The sequence below is a fragment of the Thamnophis elegans genome, chromosome 7, assembly GCF_009769535.1.
Source record: "Thamnophis elegans isolate rThaEle1 chromosome 7, rThaEle1.pri, whole genome shotgun sequence".
NCBI classification, from domain to species: domain Eukaryota; kingdom Metazoa; phylum Chordata; class Lepidosauria; order Squamata; family Colubridae; genus Thamnophis; species Thamnophis elegans.
This window is the reverse complement of record NC_045547.1, coordinates 36,140,888-36,162,326: the sequence shown is the minus strand read 5'-3', so window position 1 is coordinate 36,162,326 and position 21,439 is coordinate 36,140,888. Positions and strand designations below refer to the sequence as shown.

Here is a 21,439-nt window from a genome sequence, read left to right as displayed (position 1 = left end):
AGCCAACTCAATGACTTAAAAAAAATCATCACTATAACCATTCAAATGAATATTAGAATCTAATTAACTGCCTAGATGTGATCTTAAGTGAGAATTTTATACAGAGGAATATAGTCCAGATCAGAGGTGGTATTCGGCCAGTTCTGACAGGTTCTGGAGAACCAGTAGCAGAAATTTTGAGTAGGTTGGAGAACTGGCAAATAGGCTGGCCCTGCCCTCACTGCCTCCCAGCTGATCATCTTTTGATGCCCTGAACAGGAGAAAGGAGCTGGAAAGCAGGTTAGTGGGGTGGGGAGGGAATGGGGATTTTGCAGTATTCTTCCCCTGCCATGCCCACAAAGCCATGCCTACCAAGCCACAAAACCGGTAGTAAAAAAAATGTGAATCCCACCATTGGTCCAGATGTAATTACTGACCCTAAAATACATGAAAGCTCTTTTTAAGTATTTGTATATACTTCAAACACTTAATTTATACTTAATTTGTATATACTTATAGGTAGTGTGATCAAAAGAGGAAATGAGGAAAACACGGAGGGCTAACCACTAGGCTAAATCCAATGGTGGGATTCAAATTTTTTTACTACCGGTTCTGTGGATGTGGCGAGGCTTGGTGGGTGTGGTTAGTGGACGTGGCCAGGGAAGGATACTGCAAAATCCTCATTCCCTCTCACCCCACTAACCTGCTTTCCAGCTCCGTCCTCCTGTGCAGGGCAACAGAAGAAGACCCAGCCAATCAGCTGGGATTCAGGAGGCAGCGAATAGATGGGGGCAAAGCCAGCCACAGGTGGTATTTGCCAGTTCTCCAAACTACTCAAAATTTCCGCTACCGGTTCACCAGAACTGGTCAGAACTGGCTGAATACCACCTCTAAGGCTAACCAAAATAGAGTGCCACTACCCATCTATTTGCTAATGTGCTCCTTAAAGCCTAAAATGGATTACATGAAGCTAGAGTTAATAACAAAACGGCAGTTGAGAAACTACTGTGTCATCATTGCAAAGGAAACTTGATTAAAGCATTCTGTTCTGGATAGTGCTGTTAGGTTGACTGGACTTTCAACATTTTGGCTTATTTTCTTTTGAGAGCGGGCATCAGAATTTCATTTTTTAATGTGTGCTAATGTGTTCACAGAAAAAAAAAGACAATAAAAATGAGCAAACACGTATATTTCATTACTAGAACATATGTGCTCAGCTAATTGGAAGGATTAATTGTCTTAAATAATCATGTAGCCCTACTTAAGAGGAAGGACTTGTCAGGAAGAAAGTTCTTTCAAATTCAAAAGAGAGTTGATTTTAAAAAGTAAGAAGATGAGATGGTGTGGAAGAATCACTCTTTTTCCTTTTCATTAAATCAGTGTTTTTCACTCTCAGCAATTTTAAGATTGTGGATTTCAACTCCCAGAATTCCCCAGCTTCAATCTCCATCATGGAAACCTAGAAGGGCATGCAACTCTTCCCCAGTTTCATCATTCCTTGACTACAACCAACAAATGATTTCTGCTTCATATTTATCTATTGTATCTGTTATGGATTTATTTGGTTCTATACCTGAAGAACAGAAACTAGAAGACTGTCAGATTATATTTGAGGCATTAATAGGTTGTCAGCACCTGTGAGTGATGAATCAAACCCAGCACAGGCAGCTACTGACTCATATAACAAGGAGTTAGAGCCTGACCTCAAGAGAATACTAAGCCCTAAAACACATCACCACCACAGAGGGATGAATGACAACAGAGCCCTGTACAACTCCTCAAGAGAGAATCAGCTCCCTCATTTAGGCAAAACCAGGAATTATGTAGGAGCATTCTCCAAAATTCTTCATTTTTGGGAAACTGCTGTCTTACTTCTTCATTTGCATTCCTATGTCAGATATGCCGTTCTATGCCAAGTACATTTTACCTCAGAGTTAGTGAGCAAAAGGAAAGTCCAAGACCAGGGCAGAATCATAAAAAGCAAGGCATTTCAGCATAGTTGAAAGCTGCCAGTGAGATTACTATCTATGCAACTACCAAAAATAACCTAATAAACTTGGGCTCATGGAAATATCTAGATGAAAATCAGATGTAGTCTCCAATCTTGAATGGGGGTGGGGAGTGGGATGACCATCAGCAGAATGCTTGCAGGAGGCAATGGATTATGAATTGTTCTTTTAGGAGACACAAGAAAATATTCTGTTCTTGGAAAAATGAGAGGCTTCAAGAATGGGGAGTGTGTCAGAAAGAATTCCATTACAGGCTTGAATAGTAGCCATTTGTTTAAAATGAAGCATAAGCAAGGAATCCTCCTAGACCTATAACTTTTGCCTGATGAGCAGATGGTAGCAGGATTTTGTGCAGTTATGATCTTTCCTGCTCGTCATGTCCTTGTTAATTCTCATTTGGACTATTGCAACAGTCTATAAATATGGCTGTCCTTAAATACTATCTGCAAGCTATAGCCATCTGGAATGCTGGATATTTATAGGGCGTGTCAAATTTTTCAACTTTCAATTTCCAAACATTGGGGTGCTCAAAAGTTGTGACATGCCTTGAGGATTGTAAAGATATTCTGGTTACTTTAATATAATTTAGATGTGCTTGGTAAATAACTACATAAATATGATAACTTTTAAACATTTTGTTTGCTTCATTTGGATACCAAATGAATTTCAACTGAATTTTATGTATGCACAATTCTTTTCTTCTTCTCGATATTGAGGCATTATGACATGTGATTGCTCAAAAATCAGTGCTTTCTCATTTACTGCAGTAGAAAAAAAACCTGTTTCAATTATACTGAAACTCTTGGATATTATTTAGAGAGCAGAACCTGTGAAGAGTCTATAAATTGGGCCTACGTACCATTATACAGTTGAAGACTTATCTATTTTTTACAAAGTTTTGGTTTTAATTTTTTTGAGCTTAAATGACTTTGGTTTAAATATTTTTATTATACATAAATGAGATTTTATCTCTTCATTATAAATATCCCACAGTTTGATACAAGATGGGCAGCTATATACATATTTTAAATAAATAAAAGACATTTCCTTCCCAAATTATATTTTTCTTTTAAAATATGAAATAAGAGAAATCTACCATACTATTACAAAAATATAAATAATAAATAAATAAATAAAAGACAAAAAATCCAGAACAATCTTAAGATTACTATAATGCACAGTTTATTATATGAGAAAAATAGCATATGTATAATTTCAGACACTGAAATTCAATCACCTCCTTATTGCTCCTCATTTGTTCACCCCAGGAAAAAATCTTGAAAGTTTATATACTTTGGTCTGGATTGTTCTAGAAACAGGAATGAAGGTATCACAGAACAATGGAAACTGAAATGCTGACAGAAAAAAAAAACATTGCAAACTATATTGGAGAGGAAGAATATGGAACCCAGTCTTTTTTCACAGGAAAACTATAAAATATTTTTGGAAGTTAGTCTTTCAGAAAGGCGCAGACATCTGGCTGGATTTCCATACTGTACTAATACAACTTTGACTGAATTGACATCTGTTTCAAGAAAGCGTGGGATGCCCTCTTTTAGTTTCAAATATATCTTAGGACCATATTTGGGAGTGGCATGAATTTGTTATGTGCTAAAACAGCCTCAGATTAGGCAGCTAAAAGCAGCAATAGATTCCCATATATCTTTTTGTAGTTTACTCTTTCTCACAAGGAGAATGGTCTGGAGAAATTGAAACAATAACTATCCTTCTCTCTGAATGCCAAATTTATGTAGCAAATACAACTCAGCTGGACTTGTCCTTAATGCTTCATGTTTGTGCTTCCTGCACAGACAAGCATTAAGTGATAAAATTCCTGCATATTTCTCAAAATCAGCTAATAGTATAAACAAAAATCTAAGTAGCACAAATAACAATACTTATAAGATCAAAACCAGTAAAAACACCTATTTTTGATGAAACTCCTCTTGTTATTTCTAAAGAACAAGGTTTCTTCGTAACTGTTGTATCAAGAAAATCACAGAGACCATTCTCATTTTCTAGAGGAAATGTTTCTGAAGAAACAGATGGCACTGCTTCCAGTGTAGCACTCCTCTTCTTTGGAAAGGTTTCCTGAAATATAGAAATAGAATTATATAATAGACTTGGCCTTGTAGAGGACAGAAAAGAAAACTATTTAAAATTGTCATATATACACTATCATATTTACTGAAAGTCAATTACAACAATTATAAGGATTTTTAAAATAACTTTCCACTAACAATAATTTAAGATTAAGGTTAGTTTTTAGAGCTCTACAAATACATCTTTGAAACAAAAATATATTTTAAAAGCTACCTACTAATGCATCTTAATAATAAAAATTACCATTAAATTATTATTATTTGTATAAACATATATGTAAATAAAGAACAATTGAGACCACCTTGCCTTCCATAAAAGACCTATATATTGTTCAGGTCAGAAGGAGGGCTGAGAAGATATCTGTAGACCCCGCACATCTTGGACATAAGCTGCTTCAACTCCTCCCCTTGGGACAGCTCTACAGGACATTGCATGCCAAAACAACTGGACACAGGAACAGAATTTTCCCCTGTGCCATCACTCTGCTGAACACCTAATTCTGACAGTGCTGTGTAATGTCTATGTATATTTACCCATGTAGCATGGCTGTAGTATCATTATTTACCCTTCTTATTATCTTATTTGCTCCCCCATTTAATTGGGGGGGATGGATGATGGATGTTGCTTTGCATGTACACTAAGTATTTCTGTACTGGAGATAAATGTCTTTTGTGTCAAATAACACTTGGCCAAATAAAGTTCAATTCAGTTGAATTCAATTCAAATACACTACCTCAACAATCTATGGACATTTGCTTTTCTTAGAGAATGATAAAGGGGCATTGTCTTCAAATCTTCCAGAACTTTTTCTATTCCCATGCAGCAAGTTATCATTATATACCTAGCTGATGTAAATGGAAATTCTATATATATGTAGAATTATATGGCCCATTTAAAGGTGTGTTTTCTCTTTAGCTTATGTGATCTTGGGAGTCACACAAGGCTTTATCTGCCAGCTATCTGATCTATAATCAGCTGGGCATCTGGAAATTCAGAAAATCGCTTTTCTACATATTCTACCACCAGTACTAACAATAACAAAATAATAATACTAATACTTTTACTAATAATAATAACAGAAAAAGAGAAAAATTAATAGTTATATCCTATTTTCCTTTCAGTCTTTAGCAAGATGGCTACTTCTCAGCTAAAACAGTAATCTTGAAAAGCTTGCATAGGGTTGGATGAGAGGAGAAAGAAAAGAACTTCAACAGAAGTTCTTCATTTTTCAGGCTGCAAATTCTGAAAAAAATGTATTAGAACAAATGAAACTCCTCACAAAAGAAGGTTACACTGTCCTTATATGTTCATACTGGAAAAAGAGATTTAATGCATTTTCAAGAATATATTAATTGTTGTTTCATAATTGAGTAATATATTGAAACTCAAATTCTGACATCCATCAGTATAATTTTAGTCTCAACTAGGGATGATTCAGTTTTCAAACTCTACAAACTAATCAGAAATGTCAAAGCTATCTGAGATTGCATGCAGAAAAAAAATGTTATCATATATCATTTACTTGGCAATAAATAATTTAAACTAGTTCTATCTTAGAAAGTTCCCAAAAATGTACTTACTGTATTTTTCGTAGTATATGCACCTTTTTTCCTCAAAAAAGAGGCTGAAAATCTGGGTGTGTCTTATACATTGAATACAGCATTTTTTGCCTCCCGAAGCCCTGCCCCTTCACAAAAATGGCCGTACATAGCCTTATGGAGGCTTTCAGAGAGCTCCTGGAGGCTGGGGAGGGCAGAAATGAGCAAAGAATGGACCATATTTTGCCCCCCAGCCCCCAGCAGCACTCTCTAAGCATCCATAAGGCTATACATTCAATTTTTTGATTAAAAAATCGGCCCATTTTTGTGAAAAACGGCCCGTTTTTTTGCCCATTTTTGCCCCCCATCCCCCAGGAGCACTCTGCAAGCCCCCCAAGGCTATTCATGCCTTTTATTTGAAAAAAGGGGGGGCATTTTCACGAACAAAGGGGGGGCATTTTGGGGAGGTTTGCAGAGTGCAAAAACTTTTTTTTTCCCTTTCGGAAAGCTCTTTAGTTAGAGTGATTGGTAAGAATTACATTGATCAAGTGCTGTGCCAGCAGAAACAAGGTGCTGCAGGTTGTCAGCGATTTCCTTCTCCAGCACATGGATAAATACACCTGGAAACATCTATCTACCTACCTACCTACCTACCTACCTACCTACCTACCTACCTACCTACTCTCTCTCTCCCTACCTACTGTATTTCTCTCTCTCTCTATCCCTCTATCTACCTACCTGTGGTGGGTTTTATACTCCAGTGCGTCTTATACTCCAAAAATATGGTAATATTAAAGGTGTCATATTAATAGTGCACATAACGAATAAAACAGTAGTAGACTGTTTGATAATAAAATTTATCAGAATTATGTGGGGGGCTAGAACCTGATATTGATACCAAACAACAGGGCTGCTTTCCCTGATAGTAAGCTCACAGTGATAACAGGCATGGGGAAATATTGCAAGAGACAGGAGTAGGCCACTGATTGTCTCCTGCCCCCTAACAATCACCCTCAATCCTTGCCCCTCCTTGCCAGGGGTCCCACTATACTCATCTCATTACCAGCCAATAAGAAGGGCAGCTCTAACACTCAACATTCAGCAGCCACGTAGCTTATCTAGCTGACACTTCAACCTAGCTCCCCATTAGCACCCTGCTCTTGGCATGTAAGGAAGAAGGAAAAAAATAGTGCATTCTTACATCTCCTTATTCCATGGGTGTCAAACTCGATCACAGGCTGGATAGTTATATATTGCAATATTTTTTGCCTTTGCGGAGCTGGGATGGGCATTGCCTGCATGTGAAATATCCAGCCTGTGGGCCGCCAGTTTGACAGGCCAATCAAAACTCCCACCCTACTGTCTCTCATCTAAAAAAGGGCAAAATGCCAAGACCTCTCCCAACATTCCTTCATAATCTTTCCCATGGCCCCAATGGTGACACAGTAGTTAGAATGCAATATTGCAGGCTAATTCTGCTGATTGCCAGGAGTTCAATTATGATAAGCTCAAGGTTGACTCATCCTTCCGAAGTCAGTAAAATGAGGATCCAGATTGTAGGGGGTGATATGCTGACTCTTTAAACCACTTAGAGAGTGCTATAAAGCACTGTGAAGTGGTATATAAGTCTAAGAGCTAGTGCTGTTGCTAAAATGCCAGTCCAAAATCTTTCTCCTGTTTCAGAGACAAAACAGCTGTGACAACAAAGTTACCACAAACTATAGTCATGATATGGCTAGTTCTTGTCCAGGGACAGTTTCTAGTTCATAGGGCAGAGCAAGAAAAAAATAACAGAAAGAAAAGAAAAGCCACATGTGGCTAGCCATATGGCAACTGCAGGAAGCAGGCCAGTTCTTTCACAGGATTGCTAACCAGCTTCTGCTACTGATACTTCTGTCCCTTCTCCAGGAGTCCAAATATCTCATTAAAGAGATTATGCCACTTTCGCCATTAAGATGTTCCCATATCGGTCTGAAATACATTAACTGATTGATTATGAGCCATCAAATTGATGTCAACTCTGGGAAACAACATATTTTTCCATGATAATCTGTCCCTCTGATGGTCTTAGAGGTCTTCTAGTTGTGTAGTCACTGTCACTATACCTGACCCCATCCATCCTGCTGCTGATCCTCCCTCTTTTCTCTTTTCTTTCGCCTTTCCCAAAATTAGACTCTTTATGGAAAGGTAAGAGTTCACATGTTTAAAGTAGAATAATTTGACCCTGGTCATTTGTTCCTTAAGTACAAATGGGGATGATTTGTTCATTTTCTTGGTTGTCAACAGTATTCTCAAGAGTCTTCTCCAACTTCAGTTTAAAAGCATCAGTACTATTCCTGTTTTGCTTCTTCAAGTCCACCTTTGGCTTGTACAGGGTGTCACGAAGAATACCAAAATCGGAAGTTGTCAAGCACTTCAATATCTGTACTGTCAATTCTAAGTCTGGTTATTGTGCTTGTTGTCGTTAATTTGCAAACTTCAATATTCTATGTATATTTTAATAGATCTGTAAAATATTCTAGATTATAAATCTACAAGACAATATACTGTTTAAGTGAAAGAAAAACAGATAATTTCAAAAATAAGGAATACACTTAAGTGGCAATAGCAATAACATTTTGGGCGTATATACCATCCCATAGAGCTTTACAGGATTCTCTGGACAGTTTACAATGCAGAAACATTATTTGCATAATCCCAACCAGTGACGTGCAGTCAAGGGAGGCAGGGGAGGCAGGGCCTCACCACTGTCATCATGAAAAGGAAAAAAAAATGTAAAAGGAAAAAGGCTGAGGTAGTTGCTGCCAGAGTCACAGTGGATGACTCTGCTTAGTGCTTAACTGTTTAAAAAAGTCTCTAAAAAGTGCCCACTACAGGAGGAGGCGGGAGAACCATGTGCCTCATTTAGTCTGACTTTATGATCACTTGAGCAGAGTTAAGCAAGGATTAAAAGCTGAAAAATTCCTTATGTAGATGAGGCACATGGTTCTCTTGCCTCCTCCTGTAGAGGGCATTTTTTAAGAGGCTTTTTTAAACAGTTAAGCAGAGTCATCCATTGGGGACTCTGGCAACAGCTAACCCAGCCTGATCTCAGCAACTCTTGCCTTTTTCCTTTTATATTTTTACATTTTCATGATGGCAGGCAAGAGCAGAATTGAAATCCTCTGTGATTGTGAAACAGCTGGAAAAGGTATGTGGGTCGGAGGGAGGGGGAGGAATTCAAAATTAATTTAATTTGTAAGTAATTGTAAGTAATGTGTGTGTCTGTGTGTGCGCGTGTGTTTGTTTCTTCACTCAGAGGGAAGGGGGTAGGAGAGGCAGGGAGGGCAGCCCGCCAGCTTCTTTCTCTGTGTCGGGGCAGTGTTTGTTTCTTCACTCAGAGGGAAGGGGGTAGGAGAGGCAGGGAGGGCAGCCCGCCAGCTTCTTTCTCTGTGTTGGGGCAGTGTTTGTTTCTTCACTCAGAGGGAAGGGGGTAGGAGAGGCAGGGAGGGCAGCCCGCCAGCTTCTTTCTCTGTGTTGGGGCAGTGTTTGTTTCTTCACTTAGAGGGAAGGGGGTAGGAGAGGCAGGGAGGGCAGCCCGCCAGCTTTCTTTCTCTGTGTCGGGGCAGCCCGCCAGCAGAGGTGGGTCTTTTACCCACCTCTGCTGGCGGGCTGGCGCTTGCTTTCTTTTGCCGCAAAAGAAAGAAAGCGGCTTTTGCCCGCCCCGCCGCTATGTCTGACTTCGACATAGTGGCGGGATGCCTCTATGTCGGACAGAAGCGGGAGGGCGGGCAAAAGCCGCTTTCTTTCTTAAAAGAAAAAAGGCGGCTTTTGCCCGCCCTGCCGCTGTGTGCGACAGAAGCAGCAGGGCAGGCAAAAGCTGCTTTCTTTCTTTTTGCTTCACCAGCTATAAACCTCACTGCATGTCACTGACCCCAACAAACTGAGTCCTCATTTTACCAACTTCAGAAGGAGGGAAGGCTGATCATCAACCTTGAGCCCCATCAGTATTAACCATTAACCTTTAAGAATAACTTTTAAAATACAAAAGAAAATGCAGTTAAAACCAAGGCATACTTTATAAAAGCAATAAGCTAACAGGAAAAAATGAAGACCCAACTTTCTGGCCACTCCTATTAGGAACTTCAATCTTCAAGATTCCTCTTCTCAAGTGTGCCCACGATCATCTGAAAGTCATCTTGGGTCATTCCTAGGTGCTCCTGTTTGGATCCAGGGAGCAGAGCCACCCAAAAGCCAGCTTAGGCAACAAAATCAGCTGATAGTTGGCAGGAGAAAAAGATCATCCTGCCCTGCAGTATGACCAGGATTTTATTTTTTTTAAGTTTATTTATAGGCCGCCCTTTTCCCTGAGGGGACTCAGGGCGGCTTACAACTTGTGGGGAAGGGAATACAGACAGTGACATATAAAAACAGTACATAATTAAAAATAGAAACAACATTCATCATTTGGGTGGGGACGAATTACAATCTTTAACCCCAGGCCTGACGGGATAGCCAGATCTTGAGGGCTGTGCGGAAGGTCTGGAGGGTGGTGAGGGTACGAATCTCCACGGGGAGATCGTTCCAAAGGGTCGGAGCTACTACTGAAAAGGCTCTCCTCCGCGTGGTTGCCAGTCGACACTGACTGGCGGATGGAACTTGGAGGAGGCCTAATCTGTGTGATCTGATAGGTCGCGAGGAGGTAATTGTTCTAATTGTTCTGGCAGCTTTTCCAATCCTAGGGTTTTGATGGGAAACAGCCAACCAGACAAGGAGGAGGAATCAAGTCAGGAATTAGTTGTTGCACAGCTGCAAGAGATCTACTACTAATTCCCCCCTAAGCCCCATGGAACCATAGTTATCTGTTTCCAAGTGAAGGCAAGCAGTCTGGGAGGATTCCTGTATTATAGGCAAAATACAATAAAGTAATTAGTTTGGACTCTACATAGGTGGATCTGATTGTTTGTACCTGACAAGTCTCTACATTTAGTAGGAGGAAGGTTTAGAGGTAAAATGGGCATTTATTATTTTAGCATACAGCAATAATATGGTTTACAAAGAGAAAATGGTATGATTTATATTCACCTTATCAGGAAAATGCTGACATACTTAGCTTTGTCACATGCCTGATGTATACAATGATATGCAGTTACCTTTTCTTATTTTCAGAAGCCCCAAGCCCCACTCACTAACACCAGGTACAATGCTGTTTTTCTATTCTTTCCCAGAAGAGCACTTATCGCTTGGGAACAAGTCTAAATGCAGAGCTGAATGAATTTGACAATATCACTTGTTCCTACATAAAGGCATTTAAGTTTTTTCACTTATTTTTGCATGCTGCACTTAATCAAAGTCTATTATACTATGCCTACATCTCCTAGTTCTCTCTTTTATTCATCAAGATTGCTTCTTGCTTACCATATATCAATTTATTGAGTTGGGATAAGTGCTGAAAAGATAAATTTCCATTGTGAGAAGAAGTTACAACAGCAGAATTAAAACCTGAACTGAAGAAACGTGTTTTTTTTCTCAACCTTTGAACTGGCTCTCTATTGTCATAAGAGATACAATGGACATATGTCATTATTCTTTTTTGTTCTCATTTGTTTGTTTGTTTTTAATCTGTAATTTGTTTTCTATCTTGCAGATTTTTTGTTATATATTCTACAATTTATTTTCCATACAATTTAAGTAGATACAAAAGAGATGGACAAGACTTTGTTATCGGAGGCGAGAAATTTCTTTTAGAGAGGTACTTATCTGGAAAATGATTTCAATATTTTTGTCAACAGCCTATACCAGACAGTTTTGTTTTGTTAGTCAAGTTAGAACCTATGTTATAAACAAATACAGTGATAAAAGAAGTAGGCAGATGGGAGTTGCAATGTGATTAAAATCTCATAGCAGTCTTCTTTTGTTAGTAGCCCAAATGGCTTTTGAATCACAGCAACATGACTATGTTATATCAATAAAAAGGCTCCGGAAACCCTACTACTGTAAAATACAGCAATTTACTTCTGATTTCTGGCAAAAACTGCCCAATAGCAAACAATGAGTGTTTGCTATGCAGCATTCACTTAACAGTCACAGCATTTGCTTAACGACTGCTGAAGAAAAGATAATAAAAAACAGGTCTGATAGTATCCTTGTCAGGTTCAGTTATGGTTTTAAGGCGAGAACTACTGTACTTTATTGGATCAATGATCAGCAACATCTAAAAATATAACACAAACGTAAAATTAAATACCTAGCCAAAATAAAATACTACCATAAAATGATAAAATGCAATATAGCTACTAGATGTGCAAGTATAAATCTGAATTATTACTGTCAACAAAGGAAAAATACTGTACATATCACCTTAAACAAGATTGTTATCATATTAAACCTGAAGTGATGAATAAAACAGAAGTGGTTATTTCTGTGACCAGTTATCGGTAGCTTGTGTGGCTTCATCGGAGCAACACAAAATTTAGCTATGCATAAGTGGTTTTTTTCCTGTTTCATGTAGAAATTGTCTGGCCATCCTTGAAATGTACATATTAAGGAAGACTATAAGCACGCTTGATATCCCGATATAGCTTGTAATAATACATACAAAATGGTTTCAATCTCCCATGGGCAGGTACCATTAATTAACTTGCAACAATGCAGAGGGTAAGATGTTATCCCTGGCTTTGAACTTGGGGAAAGTTAGATTTTTTAAAGATATTTTTCTGATTCCCAAGTGTCTTTATTTATACAGTTTTGCCATGTTGGGCCAACCTTTTAACTGTAGCCTGAAACTCCACATCTTTTTGGTCAGCAGTTGTTTGGCTTAGTCATTCTCTAAAGAAATAATGAGTAGTAAGGAAAACTCATATGTCAACTTTTGCTTTACAGTTTATTTCCAGGGAGAAGGAAAATTGTCTATTAAAACTACAGGGGTCAGTCCAAAGGGAAGAGTTAGATTTTCAGCCAATAGTTTATCATCATCCTCCAGGCCTTTGCCAGGATTGCAAACATGCCTATCTCAAACTTTAACTGAGCATTTGCTGTTCCATTGGGTGCAGTGAGGATTGATTTCCAATTTTTGGTTTACACTGATTCCAGTGCATCATTCTACAATATTCTTCTATAAATTCCAACTTGTGTACCATAAAGTGTTTGGGCCAATGACTTGACCTCAAAAAGTTTTAATGCTGCAGGGATTCTTCACTTGTATAGAAGAAACACTTAACAACACTTGAAAATCTAAACAGTATCTGCACTACTAGTGATTCTGGTGTGTATTCCAGGTGGCTTTAGAGTGGGTAACCATCTCTGGTTAGCAATCTGCTCCATTTTTTCCCCTCCTATTGTCCAGGATTATTGTGTTGCTCTCTTAGCAAAGAAAATTTTAGATTTTTCAAAATTAAATTCGGGTGATTTTGCTGCAGTATCGAAATATTGCTGCCATATATGTTTGGGAAATTGTGATGGCATTATCTGCATAGAGAACTGTGAGGATTGAGGACCTTGACATTGATTTTTTTAATTTCTGGAAATTGAGTCAAAGGCATGTTTAACATCTCAAAAGGGCATTAAGAGGGAGTATTTCTTTTATGGATGTATTTTTGTGCAAAATGGAACCCCAACACTGGGATCTGTAATCTGACAGAGGCCACTTGGGAGCAATGGCATCCATTGTCCTTATCTTAACTTTCTAGAGAACAAGGTTCATGGTGAAAATTTCCAACATATTAACGGGAAAATACTCAAGCATGATTTGTATCTAAAGTGATAAATACCTGAGTAAGACTGGAGAACCCAAGATTTCTACATCCGTTGCAAGGTGTCAGTGCTTCCCACAAACCTGTAGGTCCACAACTATTTTCAGTTCCACCCTCTTCTTCCTCTTCTGTTTGTTCCAGATTTGTGGAAGATGATCTCTGAGGACAGAGTAGCAGTATTTCCAAGCTTAAGTGAATATGAATACAGCTGAATTTTAGATAGATAGATAGATAGATGATAGATAGATAGATAGATAGATAGATAGATAGATAGATAGATAGATAGATAGATAGATAGATAGATAGATAGACAGACATCAGCATTCCAAATATCATGCAGAATTAAATCAGAGTCCAAGGCAGAGACATGTTGGCACATCTGTGGATGATATTTGGAACGCTGATAATAGATAGATAACATCTAAAGGAAATATATCAATTAAAATAGGTCATATTATATTAAAATTCAAAATAATTTTACCTAAAATTATTCTCAATGATGTTATATGTTACACATGGTGGTTAACCATGGGTTAGAGCCATGGTGGCGCAGTGGTTAGAGGTACTTCAGGCTACTTCTGCTCACTGCCGCTGCCTACAATTTGGCAGTTCAAATCTCGCCAAGCTCAAGGTTGACTCAGCCTTCCATCCTTCCGAGGTCAGTAAAATGAGGACCCAGATTGTTGGGGGCAATATGCTGACTCTGTAAACTTAGAGAGGGCTGTAAAGCACTTTGAAGTGGTATATAAGTCTAAGTGCTGTTGTTATTGCTATTATGCATTTGCAATAACTTAGAAATTGCTGCCTTTAAATAAGTTACTATTGCATTAAATAAACCATTTCTGAAAACTCCTATGTTCTCCTTGTCACTTCTTGAATTCTTGCTTCATTTTTAATTATTGAATTTAACATGCTACTTTCTCAACTCTTTGAATTTCTTCCACTTAATTTAATACTGTAATGTACCAAAATTTCCTAAATCACTAACTGATTCTTTTTTGATTATCTGAAACATAATTAGCATATTTTTTTAAAAGCTAAATTGATTACGGTTTTTGGAATGCATTTAATAATTTATGGTAGTGGCTATCCTAAAGATTACAGAGCCCATAGGAGACTGTCAATGCATGGTATTTGGAGTTCAATCATCAGGGATCCTTTCGCATTCATACTGCACCAAAACCTGCCAGCCGCTCTTAATAAGTTAACCAAGAAACATGCATTTGGAAGTTCCTTCTATTGTATAAAATGGCCGATGCTCTTCTTTACTGAACCATACTGCCATCTACTGGAAGATGAATACCTAAAAACAAAATCTAACTATTGTAATACTTTAATTAAGAATTAGGTTTTAGTCAGAGGTTTGTTGTCAAATTTAGACAAGGAAGAATTCACTAGAATGCCATAAATTGTTCAACAGAGAAAAATAGGTGTATAGGATCAATTCTAGACCTATGAGAATGGCTTGAAATAACTTTGTTGAAGGAAAATGGTAAGTATAGGGATTTAATTTTTAAAAAAAGATGGATAAAATTTACAAAATTATAAGAACAAAACAAATGAGCAGTAAATTCCCAGTAATTAGCTAAAAAAAAATCCTAAACCAATATAATGATTTCAGGGAGATATTGAAGAATCTTGTTATGCAGCTGCCACTTCAGTTTATTATATAATTTTAATTATATTTTATGCAAGAAATAAGTGTTGCAGCATATAAACATTTTAACATACAACATATCAAACACAATTAAATCTTATTGTTATCCGCTAGAATTTAAACTATACCCTTTCTCACTTACTATATTAGACTTGTCTCGGTTTCCATTTGCTACTGTTTCTTCTTCTGATACTTTGCTAGCATCATCCAGATAATCATCTGATATAGTATGGCTCATATCTTCTAAATAATCTTTTTCTTGGCACAGCTTGATTTCATCTAATAGTTTTGATAATTCACCAGTCACAGCTTCACCTTTACAAGAGCCAAAATATAATAATCAGTCACTAGTAAAAGAAAGTAAGTCAATTTAAGATTCGAAGTATGTTCTTCTTGGTGTAATCAAACAGCAGAAGCAGGTGAAGAGTTAATTTCATAAATAGCATGTTCCTTTTTCTCTTTTATGTGGATGTTATCATTTGATGTAAAATTACACACATCAAAAGTTTGGAGACTAACATGACTAAATAATGTCATTCTGTAGAATACATTTGCGTTATACAGGTAGTCCATCATACATGTTTATGGTGGTTGATTGTAATATGGATGCTGCTCAGTTGTTAATTCTAAATACTAAATTTTAAATCAATGTTCACTTTTTCTGTAATTAAATTTTCAGAAATCCATTTAAAAAAAAATCATTAACATAATATATTATCATTATTTGGTATTTCTATACCAATTTGGCATTTTGGGAATCATTTGCAAATAATCACAAAAGCAAAGTTCTCATACACATCTATCCATTAGTGTATGGATCAATAAGTAAATTGGGAATCCAAAATGGAGCTATTGAACTACGACAGCTTTCAGGCGGAAATGCCTATTTCCTGCTTTTTTTCAAATATATATATAGAGAGAGTGCATTTATCATAATACTGTAGATTTTTATTGTTTCGTTATCAATTATTTTCTTAAAAACCAATTGTTTTGTTATGTGAATTATATTCAAAAATTCAAAAATGAGTGAAATATATTTAACTATAAGTTCAAATAGGGGCAGATATGAGCTATTGGGTGTTCCTTTGCTCATCCTCACCCTTTAGTCAATTACAATCTTGGGATTTAAAATACATCTTGTGTGATTTGTATAAACTGATTATTGATGCTATCAAGTCAATGTCTCTTAGCAACCACATAGACAGATTTTCCTTATCTGTCGCTAACCTGTTCTGTGAGGTCTTTAATGGTGCATTCATCACCACTGTAACTGAGTCCATTTACCTTACTGCTGGGCTTTCTTTCACCTTTCCAAGCATTGGACCCTTCTCCCCCAAGCTAGGTCTTCTCATAATGTATCCAAAGTAAGATAATTTAACCTTGGTCATTTATTCCTCTAGTAACACTAGTGAGAACTCTGAGTATATTTGTTATATGATCTTTTTATTTGTTTTCTAGGTTTTCCATGGTATTCGCAAGAGTTTTCTCAAACACCAAAGTTCAAAGGCATCAGTACTCTTCCTATCTTGCTTCTTCAAACTCCAAATTTTGCTTTTATCAACTGTCACAAGGAACAGCACTGCTCGCATTATTCAGATCTTTGTAAGTTTAGGCACATCAAAGCATATACATATCTTTTCCAATGCATGCCTGGCTGCCTGACCAAGTACTAGGCTGTAGAGTATATCTTAACTGGGTGTTACTTTACTGATGATGGTTGAGCAGGCTATTCACCTCTTCAATATCTTCATTGTCAGTTGTAAGACTGGTTTTTGTACATATTGTCACTAGTTTGAACTCATTTATATTTAATTTTAGTCCCATTTTTCACTGTGTCCATTGCATTTCATTGCTATATTTTATCACTTGCAGATCCTTTGCATTTTCAGCTATTAGAGCAGTATCTTCAGCATAACCAAAGTTATTGATATTTCTTCTTCCAGTGGTAAAATCACACTTGTCTTCTTTCAATTCAATTTCCCATAATGTATATCCAGCATTTAGATTGAATAAAGAAGGGTAGAATATACACCATCATTGTGCTCTTTTGCCAACCTGGAGTCAGTCTTTTTATCATGTTCTGTCCATGTGACCTGTATATAACTTTCTCGTCCGAACTATAAAATGTTCCAGGATTTCCATTTTATCTAAGCATATTCCCCAGCTTGACATGATCAGTTGAAGCCCTTTCTATAATAAAGACATACTGATTTCTCCTTGGTGCAATTTGGCTTCCTCAATTATCCAGCATATATCAGCATTAATGTCCTCAGCTTTTTTTAAAGCCATCTTGAATATTTGGCATCTCCAGGGCTCTGATCTATATTTGATGATCTTAAGCATTATTTTACTGTGAAATTAAAGATATTATACTATAGTTTACATACTCTGCTAAGTTTCCTTTTTTGGTTTTGAAATGTACATTGACCTCTTCCAATCAATTGGCCATTGTGTTCTTCTCCATATTTATTGGCATAGATTGATTTGAACTTTTACTGATTTTTCTTCTGTGCTTACTATATTTCTGTGGGTATTCCATCAATTCCTGTAGCACTCCAACTGGGTAATTATCAAAGTGCTATTCTAAGTTTATTTTCTAGTACTAAATATTTGTATAAGTTAGGAATATTTTCTAAGGTATCTTTAATGTTGATATTAATGGTGCTTGCTGAGGTTTGGTGCTTTCTACTATTTTTTTAAAAAACATAATTTAGCCATGGTGGTGCAGTGTTTAGAATGCAATACTACAGGCTACTGACTGCCTGCTGACTGAAATTTGGCAGTTCAAATCTCACCAGGCTCAAGGTTGACTTGGCCTTCAATCCTTCTGAAGTCAATAAAATGAGGATCCAGATTGTTGGGGGCAATATGCTGACTTTGTAAACTGCTTAGAGGGGGCTGTAAAGCATTGTGAAGCAGTATATAAGTGACATTGCTATTTACAATATTTTAATTTTTTAAACAGGCTATATTGATATTGGCATAGCCATAAGAACTCTAAGAAGTGGGAGAAATACTTTAAATCAAGCTTTAGAAACTATAACACATTCCTTAGAACCTGATTTTGAGAGGATGGTTGGCACATGTGCAATGTGCACTAAATGTGTTGCCATAGCATACCCATTGTTAAATTGATACAGCTCATAAGTAAAGTCAGTAGTGGTAGAAACATCATTTAATGACTATATAGAAAGGTTTTTAGTAGAAGTGTATGATAAATTAGGTCTACAACTTAACAAAATATGGTACTTGGCAATCAGTAGTGATTATTTAAAGACTTAAAATATACCTTAGAATATTTAAAACCCAATTATATAATATTTTTACAAAAATTAACATTTTATAAACAAAGAAGGATATATTTAATTTTTGTATTACTAAATCTCTAGTAGTTTGCAAAATAGGTACAATATCATATTGACTATGTTTTTAATTATTAACCTTTAATAATTAACACATTTAACACACAACAAGCTACTAAGAATAGAATATTTACTTTTACTTGTTTGTATAGGAGAATCTTCTGGGGATAAAACACTGGAATGGTGATCTGATACTAAATATTCCTCTATGGATTCCTCTGGAACTTCTGAATTTCCTTTTTCTATGTAATCTATGGTAAGAATACATCCCATAAATAAAATTTGAAAATTCATCTGACAATATTTTTTGAATTCTTCTTATGTTGTATTTAATTTATGTAACTTAAATTCTATTGGGCAATCATAACTCATACAGCCAATTCTGTGATATTTCTTGATTTTAATGGTGATAAGTTACAATTAAATGTATCTACAACTAAAATTCTTACTGCACTAAAACTTCATTTTAGAAAATTTGATTCAGTAGTACAGTTACATTTTCAAAGTTCTATCATAGTATTATGTCTCTATAATCAAATGTTATGGTTAGTCCTTAATGTACAACAATAATTGAGATTGGAATTTCTGTCACTAAGAGATATGGACGTGAAGTGTGACCATGTCACCCAGCAGTGGCAATTCCGGCAGTCCTACCTGCCATCATTAACTGACTTCCTCTGTCATTAAATGAGGAACTTCCTGTTAGCTTGCAACAATAAAAATCAGTAGGAAAGCCAGTGGATAATGCAAGTCACAGGTCAACAAGCATGTAAGTGACTGCTACTGGCTGGAGGAAGGAGCAAGAGGGTATGAAGAGGATGTGAAGGAGTGCATGTGAGGTGCTACATGGGTCAGGTACAGCAAGGAAGGATGCAGGAAAGTACAAAAGAGGCATGGCGTGAGTTGGGGAAGTTGTGCAAGGGTGCAACAGAGGCAGCAGTGGGTTCCTACCGGTTCGGACCTATGCCTGTCACGTCCCGAAACTGGTTCTCAAGAGGCACCACCATCTTGTTTTTCACAAGCAAACCAGCACTAGTGCCTGCTGGAACCCACCCCTGAACAGAGGGTTCATGAGGGGTGTGTATATTCAAGGTATGTGTGAATGGTGTCACCTGTGTAAAAGAGGGTGTGTGGGAACATGAGGGAGTTCATGAGAGGCACTTGTGGCTCAGGAAGGGTCATGAAGGTTATACAAGGATGTGAGAAAAGATTGGGGAAGGTGCAAGAAGGACCCACAGAGTTGTTAAGATAGGATTCTATAAGTCTGTTCATGCTTACTGGGGATCAAATTAGGACTAAAGACAGCAAGACATGTAAATATAGGAAGGTAGGTTTATTTAAATATCCACAGTCCCTTCCCACTATCTCTGTATTTGTATGTTGGAATGCACATATAGAAAGCTTTTTCTTAAAGTAAAATTAAATGGAGAACACATATTAAGTCATCCAGTAATGGGCAATCTGCAGTTTCATGATAACCAAGCAATGAAAGAAATGGAGTGTTAGATCTAAAAACTGAGTAATTTTCAGAACCTGCTAGAACTACTTAATTTTAAATATGAAATAACTAGGAATTAGATTAGAACCCTTTGGTACAGTTTTCTTGGAGAAGAGAGTAAGGCAGATGCCAGGCTAAATGCAATATTACTTGACAGCTCTAAAAGCTATGGAAATTATTGTTATTTTAATGGATAAAACAAGCAAAGACAAGTTAACTATGTAGTGTAGAGTTCACAAAAGCAGAGAAAGCAATACAGATCAATTCACTAAATCGAAAAGGACTGATGTACAGAGATATCAAAGAAATAATACAAAATGTCAAAAAGGCAAAAAGATCCCAGATTATACATTCTAGATCCAATAGACATAGTTCAGGATTGAATTGTGGAGTGAGTAGTGCTCTCTAGCTTGGTTGTTTGCTTGCAGATGTTTCATTACAATACAATTAGATAGCATCATCAATTCAACATCATGTACTCATGATGTTAGCTAGCCAGGTAATGAAACATCTGCAAGCAAACAACTAAGGCCAGAAAGTACCTAGGACTCTACATATTTGTAGTCACAACAGAGAAGATAAAAGAGCAGAAATCCTTAATTGTTTGTGGCATTAAGGAATTGGAAAGGAAATGTTTATATAATGAGGCCAACATGCTGACACAGCTATTCATAATTCTGAAGCAGCCGGAGATTCTCCAGCCTCATAAAAAAGCTTCTATTTGCATGATTTGCACACTACTCCTTTCTCTTTTCCTACTATGTCTACTGGTCCAAGTTTCTATGAGTCTCATGACTAGAATTGACAGAGTTGTGGGCCATGGACCAGTTCTTTGTTCTCCCACAGGTAATCCTTCAGCCATAATTCTAATCAATTAGATATTGAAGTCCTTTTCAGAAGATTTGAGAGTACGAGATATCAGGTAATTCAAATTTTATTTCATAATCCTGGAAACAAAGTCCACCAGACAGAGATAATGATCAAATCCAAGGGAGATTATCCCAAATGGGATTAGCAGATTATAGAAGAGGAAGCCCATGGTAATCGCAAATCAAACTTAGCATGAAACTTCTTAGGATATTATCGTAAACAGTTGAATTTTTAGACCACAGTTAAGGGCAGCTGAGGATTAACACTCACTGGAAATGTGAGAATGCGGAGCCTAGAATGAAAGGGAGTTGTAGTTATTCGGTTGAAATAAGAAAACATATCCTTATTGGTATGTTAGCATGAACCAGCACTATTTCAATAGGAAACATTCAGAATTGGAGCCAAGTGATGGTGTTTATATCACAGTTTCAAAAACTAAAAGCAATCTACAACCAATAGTGCTCCCAAAGCAAGGTTTAAGATCTGGTTGAACAATGACAATATAATTATAGAATAAAATTCTAGGAATAATCACGATATCTGCTGATCCCAATCCAAAGAAAGGCAACACAGATCATGCCTGTTAGAGGTCATAGATGGGAAACAATTAAAAAAGATAGAGGAAAATAAACAAAAAAAGAATGAAGAAACTACAGAATCCAATAGTGCCTGAAGAAAGAAGAGTTAGAGAGT

The 21,439-nt window shown here is 36.9% G+C and overlaps 1 protein-coding gene across 7 annotated transcripts in view; it reads right to left on the bottom strand.

Annotated features, from left to right (window-relative positions):
- Window positions 1-21,439, bottom strand: part of ANKS1B (ankyrin repeat and sterile alpha motif domain containing 1B) — a 303,824-nt gene that overhangs the window by 234,775 nt on the left and 47,610 nt on the right. For all 7 annotated transcript variants that reach the window (XM_032221361.1, XM_032221357.1, XM_032221359.1 and 4 more), the window contains exons 7-10: window positions 18,513-18,629; window positions 15,159-15,331; window positions 13,378-13,518; window positions 3,914-4,079 (exon numbers count right to left, since the gene is read on the bottom strand). In XM_032221361.1, the coding sequence (XP_032077252.1) occupies window positions 3,914-4,079; window positions 13,378-13,518; window positions 15,159-15,331; window positions 18,513-18,629 (597 nt within the window). The remainder of the gene's footprint in view (window positions 1-3,913; window positions 4,080-13,377; window positions 13,519-15,158; window positions 15,332-18,512; window positions 18,630-21,439) is intronic.